The 8,537-nt window shown below is 47.9% G+C and overlaps 2 protein-coding genes across 2 annotated transcripts; one reads left to right on the forward strand and one right to left on the reverse strand.

Annotated features, from left to right (window-relative positions):
• The first annotated feature begins 385 nt into the window (after window positions 1-385).
• On the forward strand, window positions 386-1,228 carry LOC123021459 (NFIL3 like protein-like). Its single transcript, XM_044426177.1, has one exon. The coding sequence runs from the start codon at window positions 386-388 to the stop codon at window positions 1,226-1,228; it is 843 nt and encodes a 280-aa protein (XP_044282112.1).
• Window positions 1,229-5,851: 4,623 nt separating this feature from the next.
• On the reverse strand, window positions 5,852-6,988 carry ACTL9 (actin like 9). Its single transcript, XM_044426179.1, has one exon. It carries the CDS (start codon window positions 6,986-6,988, stop codon window positions 5,852-5,854), a length of 1,137 nt encoding a protein of 378 aa, XP_044282114.1.
• Window positions 6,989-8,537: the final 1,549 nt, after the last annotated feature.

Raw genomic sequence — 8,537 nt, forward strand, 5'->3', positions numbered from 1 at the left:
AAAGCTCAGGGAACAAAGATTTAGGGTGGATGCCAGGAATTCCTTCCTGATGGTTAGGACCCCTAGGGTATGGAATGGGCTTCCATGGGAGGTGGTGGAAGCCCCAACGGTGAGGGTGTCCAAGGATAGGCTGAACATGCACATGGTGGGCATGTTATGAGCAGAGCTGGCTGGAGCCGGGGGTCAGACTAGATGGCCCAGGAGGCCCTTTCTGACTTGCTCTGTTTCAATGTTTCTATAAAGAGCAGTATCTTGGCCGCACAGTTCTCAAGTTTTCTTGCCCTTGTAAAAATTGCAGGTTTTGTCTTCCAGGAAGCACTGAACCAAAGGAAGGAAGGAAGGAAGGAAGGAAGGAAGGAAGGAAGGAAGGAAGGAAGGGAATAACATGGAACATCTTCCAGAAAGAGTGGCAGCCTTTGATTCGCTGACCTTTCGTTATATGTCCATGCATCCTTATGGTGCAAGGGGAACTCTGAGGCGGAAACGCGAGTTCACACCAGATGAGAAAAAGGACACTGTGTACTGGGAAAAGAGGCGGAAGAACAATGAAGCGGCCAGGCGTTCCCGAGAAAAGAGGCGCTTTAATGATTTTGCGATAGAGAACCAGGTGGCCGCTCTCCAGGAAGAGAATCTGCACCTCCGTCTGGAGCTCCTGCACCTGAAGGCCCGCTTCGGCCTCCTTAACCGCACCCCAGAAATGCCGAGCACCCAAGTTCACTCCCTCCTTCGCATGGAAGATGCATGTTGGTTTAGCGCTCCGAAGGCTGCGGAAGACCCGATGGAATGCATGGCACTGAACCCTACAAATTTCATGTACCTATCGAGGGAGTTCTTTGCTTCTGACATACCCTTGCTGTACAATATGAGTTCCCCACCAGCGAAGAGTTTCAAGGAGTGTTCATTCTTCCATCCTGCCTTATCCCCAACGTTCTTCAACTACTGCCTCTTCCGTAATTGCTCCAGTCCCTTCCCGACATTCCAGGACTCCTTTTTACCAACCATGTTGCCAAACACAGCCGAGACAGGGAAGCAAAGCCCTGGAATTACTTCAAGCATTGGAGAAGGGCCAGAAGTGAGCAAATTTCCCTCCCACGAATTGCTCCAAACTTCAGAAACCTTCCCATCCATCCTCAGTCACTCTGCCTTGCCTCATAAACTTAGGATTAAAACAAAATATTTCCCTTTCTGGAACAACGGAAACATTGATGGTCATCATAAAGGTGAATAACTGAGCTGGGAGGACAACTCCTTGGCATGAGAGGATGAACCAAGAAGCACTCATGTACTCGATCTCGTCTGGATTTCAGTGAAGAAATAGGACTGTGCAACACAAGCAAGGAGCCTCTTGGTGGAAGAAATCAAAATGAACTGCAGTTATGTGTGAACTCTCAGAAAGGGGAGACTTTTGAAGTTTCTTTGACCCTATCTCAAGGGGACTGGCAAAAATCCAAGTTTTGGTTCTTGGTTTGCCAGAATCCGCGGATTCATAGAATCATGCCATTAGAATAGGCCTAGCAGGAAAGGAACTCTTTACATGCTCTGCAGCACTGTGTCCTCTGACTCACTGGGAAAGTGCAAAGAAGCTGGCTCCCCCTCACAGAGGAAAGCCAACCGCCCTTCCTTGTAACCAAGCCCTTTGCTTCCTTCGCAAAGTGCTGCCCCTACTCCGAAAGTATCTGCAGATACTTTCGAGCACTTGGAATGGAGTGCCACAAAACCCAGAGTCCGCTTTCATTCTAAGACGGCTACCAATCCTATTTTTGCCCCACACATATCATGCCGGATCTACAAATAATAAAAGGTATCTTTGAAAGAAACACAATACCTTTATGCCTTGTTGTATGTGCTCTTTCTCCCCACTAAAGGAAAGCACAGGAGGTGTCCGCATCTTGCCATCGCTCAGAGGAGCTGGCTGCTCGAGAACAAGGAGATGAGGCGGGTTGATAAGTGTTGCCAGTGAGGATGCGAGGCACGGCCGTGCGCCATTTCCTGCTAAGACGCCAGGACCGGCTGGGGTAGCTAAGATCAAGACAGACACGCTCTGGCTGAAGATAAGGGGGCCTCCGCTGGGAGTGCTCCGCTTGCGACAGAGGCCATTAAGGGGCCTGGATCTCAGAGAGTATTTTAGGGTTTAAACCTCCTTGCCAAGGTTCCCAAGGCAAAGGTGTAGCCTGTCAAGAAAGCAGGAGGAAGAGAAATGAACAAAATCGCCACACTTTAAATGCAGGAATGCGCTCAGTTTCTTCCCCCGTGTTCATTTACACCAGTCTGTTCCATCTCCTGTTTGCTTTGGTCTGTCCTGGAACTATGTATTTAAAAGTACAGATGCTCATCATCATGTCCAAATGTAAATCCATTTTGAAATGTGCTTTTGCACCAATGGTTGTTCTTCAACCATTTCTCTGTGCCTTTTTTCCCTCCAAAGGCATGCCTTTAAATGCATATGAATACATCCATTCAAGCCAGAAACTATAGAATCATAGAATAGTGGAGTTGGAAGGGGCCATAAAGGCCATCAGGTCCAACTCCCCCCTGCTGCAAAACACCAACCCACACCATCCCACTCAGAGGGCTGTCCACTTTCTTTTTGAATGTCTCCAGTGTGGGAGAGCCCCCCACCTCTCCAGGCAGCTGGCTCCACTCTCGTATTGCTCTGACAGCGAGGAAGCTTTTCCTGATGTCCAGCCTGAATCTGGGTTGTCACAGCTTGAATTGATTATTGTGTGTCCTACTCTGGCATCAGCAAGAAAAGATCTTGACCTTCCTCTTTGTGACAGCCTGTGAGAGACTTATAGAGGGATGTCATGTCCCCCTCAGTCTTCTCTTCTCAAGGCTGAACCTGCCCAGTTCCCTCAGTCTCTCCTCACAGGGCAGTGTTTCCAAACCCTGGATCATTTTTGTTGCCCTCCACTGGACCCTTTCTAATTTACCTGCATCTTTCTTAAATCTTGGTGCCCAGGACTGGACTCAGTATTCCAGGTGAGGTCTGACCAATAAGGAGTATAAGGGAACTGCTACTTCTCATGATTTGGAAAACTTCTGTTAATGCATCCCAAAATAGCATTTGCCCTTTTGCCAGCTGCTTTGCATTGTTGTCTCATGTTTAGCCTATTGTCCACAATGACTCCAAGATCTTTTTCTTTGACATTTCTGTTGAGCCGCGTTTTTCCCATCTTGTATCCGTGCCTTTGGTTTCTCTTTCCTAGATGGAGGACTTGTTGAACTTGTCCTTATTGAACTTCATTCTGTTGCTTTCAGCCCAGTGTTCAAGTTTATCAAGATCGCCCTGGATCTTCATTCTGTCTTCTTGGGTATTTGCTATTCTGCCCAGCTTGTATCATCTGTGAATTTGATTATCCTTCCTTGCATGTCCTCATCTAAATCATCAATAAAGATGTTGAAGAGCACTGGGTCCAGGACTGAACCCCGTGGCACCCCTCCAGCTGCCTCCGTCCAATTTCAGGAGGTGCCATTGATGAACACTCTTTGTGTCTGATTTAGCAGCCAAGTTTGGATCCACCTAATATTTTTTCTACCTAGTCCACTTTACTAATTTGCTTATCAGAATATCATGGGGCACTTTGCTAAAGTCTAGGTAGGCTTTGTCCACAATATTCCCTCTGTCCATTCAAGAGGTTACCCAGACAAAAAAATGAGATTACATTAGTTTTACAGAATTTATTTTTTATAGATCCATGTTGCCTTCCATTAACCGCTGCATTTTCTTCAAGATGCTTGCAGACTGATTTCTTAATAATCTGCTCCAAAATTTTTCCAGGGACTGATGTCATACTAAGTGGTCTATATTTCCCATGTTCATCCTTATTCCCCTTTTTGAAGACAGGGACAACATGAGCCCTTCTCCAGTCGTCTGGCGGTTCTCCTGTTTTCCACGATTTATCAAAGGTAATAGCCAGTGGTTCTGAGAGTTCCTCCACTAGCTCTTGTATGACTCCGGCCTGGAGATGATCGGGCCCTGGAGCTCTGACAGTATTTCTTCCACCTAGGAATTCCTTGTCCATTTGTCTGTCAATCTTGGGGTGCCATCTCTCACTTCCAGCTGGAACTTCCTCTTGATTACAGATTTCCCTGTGGGAGAAGACAGAAGCAAAGTAGGACCTGAGCACCTCTGCCTTCTCTTGGGTCTCTGTTACTGCTCTGCCACCCAGTTTAAGTAGCTGGACACCCCTCTCTTCCTCATGTCTTTTGTTCTGGATGTATCTGAAGAAGGCCTTCTCATTGTGCTTGGCATCCCTTGCTCTTCTCAGTTCATCTCCGGCTTTAGCCTTCCGGATGCAATTCCTGCAATTCCTTGCTATTTGTTTATATTCTTCCATTGTGGCCTGGCCTTGCTTCCACCTCCTGTATGGGTTGTTTTCTTCTTTCAGATTGTCAGTACTGGGAACCTGTGGAAGATACAAACAGCGGCCTGGCGCCGAGGGTAGCACTATCTGGGGAACTGTGTGGAGCCCACACCCCACCAGCGGCTCCCTCTTCAGCCTTACAACCTCTGATCATCAGCCTGTTGCTCTGACCCAGGCCTCAGACTCTGAGGCCAGCATTGCTGCCAACACGGTTTCCACTCACAGCGTCCAAACTAACAAACATATCCAAGAAACCAAGATTAACACATGCTGCTGCCATTATAAACGCAGAGCCCAGAAAAGGATGGATAATTTCCCCTTGACCTGGAGCGATGGGGTGAATTTGCTCTTCCTACTCAATAGCCCTGCCCGTGAACCAAGAGGGACAGATTTGGCCACCCTGGTGTTCTCTTTCTCCTTTTAAGGGTCCTTTAAAACAAAAACAAAGACAGCAGCTCTGCTCACACCATGTCTTAAGCAAAGGTGAGTCATTTCCATGGTTCGCCGTTTCTTGCCCCTATCTACCCAACAGACAATCAAATCATTTCTATGCTATTGTGGTTGCCACCCTCTCCACTCAGTCCTCCCACTGCTGGTATGTATCCCATCAGCCACTGTGCCTGAAATTCATTCCCTAAGCACATCTGTCCCTGCCTGTGCCACCTGCCTCTTCCTCTCTGTTCCACACACACAGAGGCTGGATGGCTTTTGCAGTTGCCACTCTTTCCAGGGGACTCCATGGTAGTTGCACAACAGGACCGTGAAAACCACAATCCTGGGTTCAGACAGCACAGCAAACCAGGGTAGTACAGAAAAACCATAGAACAAACCATTGTTTCTTACCAAGGTTTATACAGTCCAAACTTACCACGGTGAGTTCAGACATCAAGGCAGACCAGCAAAGCTTTAAAAAAAATGCCTGGTTGTGTTCTCCTAGCCCAATCAATGTGTGATTGCCCTTCGGTTGGAGCTAGTGGCCTGAGCTTAGGTATAATGTGTCCCATGGAATATCTGCATGGTCAGATTCTCATTTCTCTGGCCACAAACAGGGCTTTAAGGTTTTGCAGAAATCTGAATGAATTCAAATCTCTAAATGCAGAGTCCACATCAGGCAGGGCTTTTCTAGCTCATGGGAATTCTGCCGCTTTGCAGACTGGTTATTTTTAATCTAGCAAATCTAGCTGAAGGAAAGCTATCGAGAGAAAAAACGAGGCCAAAGATGTGCAATGCCCCCACAGGCTGAAGTGTGAACATAGGGGTGGGATTTGTGCAGTCGTGGAAGTGTGGACTTGCACAGATGCATTAACAGATTCTGCTGATAGACAATGGAGTGGAAGGCACCTGACAATCCACAGACCACAGAGCAACTTCAGTGCTTCTCTACTGGGTTTATTTCTCAGCCAATAAGCTGCATTTCAAGTGTGGGCAAACATGCCGTTTATTATTTCTTTCTTTCCCTGAGTTCCCTGGGGGATGCATCCAGCCCCTCAGTAGCACTTCCTGTGAACAATATAGGGTCCATGTTCCTGGTACTGTTCTTTCCTGACCCAGCATGGCTGGAAGTTTTTCAAGGAAGCAAGGATGGAACCCCCCGTCCAGACAGCATACTGCCTCAGTGGCATGCTTGTGACCTTCACCTTTGTGTTGATGGGGATGCTGGCCTTGACTCCGTGAGTGAACCTCTTTTCCAAGCCCTCAAAGAGCGACGACCCTCCGCACAACAATATGTTTTCGCACATTTCCTTTCGGGATTCTTCAGGGACTTTATTTAAGCTTTTCAGGGCCATGCCATGGATGCCCAGAAGAGTCAACCCGGGCATTTGTGGTGGATTGAACAGCATTTCTGGGCATTGGAATCTCTCTCTTCCCAGTGTGATCACCTGCCCGTCAGGTAATTGATAGTCAACCATGTAGTCTTGCTTCGGACGATTCCACTCGTCCTCAAAATCAACAGTCACGTAACAGCACTTTTGCTTGATGTCGTCCACGACGTTCATCATCTTTTCGTCGAAGTAATGCCCCTTGTCCTTCAGAAGGTCCATCAGAAATGATGTCAGGTTGACTCCGGCAATGTCCATCCTTTCTGTGGCATGAGGCAAATTGTACCCTTGATGGACTGGCACAGTGTGTGTCGTGGAATAGCCGGAGTCCACAACCAGCCCACTGATTTTCCCATGGGCATACACTGACAAGACCGACTGATAGGCCACATACATTCCCGGAGAGTTGAGGGACTCGAAAACAACCTCCACCAACTTCTCCCGGTTTGTAGTTGGACACAGGGGAGGATCAGACATCAAAAGCGCATGGTCTTCTGGAGCCACCTTGAGGTCATGGTAGAAAAGGTGCCGCCACAGGATTTCGGCTGCCTCCCAATCTATGATTATGCCATGCCTCAGTGGCAAAATGAGGTCCACATCAGGCTCCAGAAGTGCTTGCTCCCCAACAAATGTATCTGGCCTGTCCCTTGCAGTCCTCATGGACTTCTCTGTGGGTTGACCAACAACAGTTGCAATGACTGCCTGGGGTATTTGTTGACCCGCAAACCCAGCTTTGCACGTTCCGGTGCCAGTGTCAATCACAACTGCACCTGTCCTGTCTACTTCGTGGCCCTTGTCTGGCATTTTGGGCCTCCATATAGAAGCACCTCTTTCCTTTGAAGAGAACTGAGATCTTGAGGAGTGGTCCAGAGCATGTCCTGGGGAGGAATTCCTCAAACTGGGACGTCCCGGGCTCACCTGCCTAACTTTGGGGCTCTTTGATCGTGAGGGGCTCATGCTCCTGGTCCGTGAAGGTCCCGGACTGATCGACCTGGCACTTCTGTATGACATTTCCAAGACGTCCTACACAGCTTTCCCCAAACTGCAGTGACCAGGTGTGCCGGGCCCTCGCTCGGTCAGCACCGAGGAGAACTATGACATCCACCAAACCCAGGTGGACCAGGCTCCTCTAGGCCTTGCCCAGCTTCAATCACCTCCCTCCAACCATTCCTTGGGGGTGGCGGGACTGGGTCAATTCCTCCCAGCCCTTTCCAAGCTCACCCCAACATTTCCTATCTCTCTGAGGACTTCGAAACATTCCACAAAGAAACAATGGGCAGTGCATGGAATCCCGGAATCTCTAAGACAACGGAACACCCCACATGAGCACAGCTGGTTTCTCTTGGATGCTCAGGCCTGGAGGGTTTCCCTGTAAGACAATTTTTCCAGAAGACCCTGGGACAGAAGTCACAGCACCAGGCTGCCTGGAGAAGGAGCTTCTTGATCTCTGTCACCAATCCCCCACCTCAGTTCAGGACCCAGGGGTTGTGCTGGGTGGATACAGGCATGGGCAGATGTCGACCTTTGTGCTTTTCTTCCTTTGTCTAAAAAAATACACCAGACTCCACCAACTGGAGCAAAACAAAGTGGCTTGGGGTGGGCAAGGACATATGTACCCTTAGAAATAAGAACTAGCATTCTGCTGACCAAAAGCTCAGTCCCTGGATTGGTCCTCATTCTCAGAACCGCCTTCACAGTCCCTGCACCAAGCCCTCCTTAATCCATGGCATACACCTGCCTTTCCAAATGTCAAAAGCCCGTTTTAGAGACGGGGAAAACATGCATTTTGTTACGAGGGTTGTAAAGAGCCCTAACGATAGATCTTGATTTCTCTTCTGGCCACCTCCCTGTTCCGGTGCAACAGTCTTTTTACCCTTTTCAAACCCACAAACAAGCTGTAAACTTCAACCTACAACCCCAAACTTTTCAAATCACACACTTTCTCAGTCTTTCTCTGCCCCCTCACATTTTTCCTCCTCTGTTTTTGTCTCTTCTCTCCCCCTGCCCCCACCGCTTCATTCACTGTTGCTTTCCTCCTAAATATCCCTTTTTAAAAAAGAGAACAGGGACAAGAAGAGGAAAAGCAAACTAGTGCTCTTAAGTTTTCCAGCACCAAGAGTAATCCAGTCATGTTCCTCCCTACTTCAGTCCTAGTTCCGTCTGAAGGTATTCCAAAACTTATCTAAAATCAGTGTCCCATATTTATATTGCTATTTTTGTAAACCATCCTGAGGCTGAGGCAAAGGACAGCATATAAATGTTTAAATAAATAAATAAAAATACTATGGGGTTCTTTTGAAGTTCCATGTTAGTGAAATGTTTCCTTACGTAGATTAAGAGTAATAATCTAGAG

The sequence above is a fragment of the Varanus komodoensis genome, unplaced genomic scaffold, assembly GCF_004798865.1.
Source record: "Varanus komodoensis strain SLA01 unplaced genomic scaffold, ASM479886v1 scaffold164, whole genome shotgun sequence".
Classification (NCBI taxonomy): Eukaryota; Metazoa; Chordata; class Lepidosauria; order Squamata; family Varanidae; genus Varanus; species Varanus komodoensis.

Coding starts and splice junctions, on each gene's coding strand:
- ACTL9 (XM_044426179.1), bottom strand. CDS start 6,988: ATGCCAGACAAGGGCCACGAAGTAGACAGGACAGGTGCAGTTGTGATT.
- LOC123021459 (XM_044426177.1), top strand. CDS start 386: ATGGAACATCTTCCAGAAAGAGTGGCAGCCTTTGATTCGCTGACCTTT.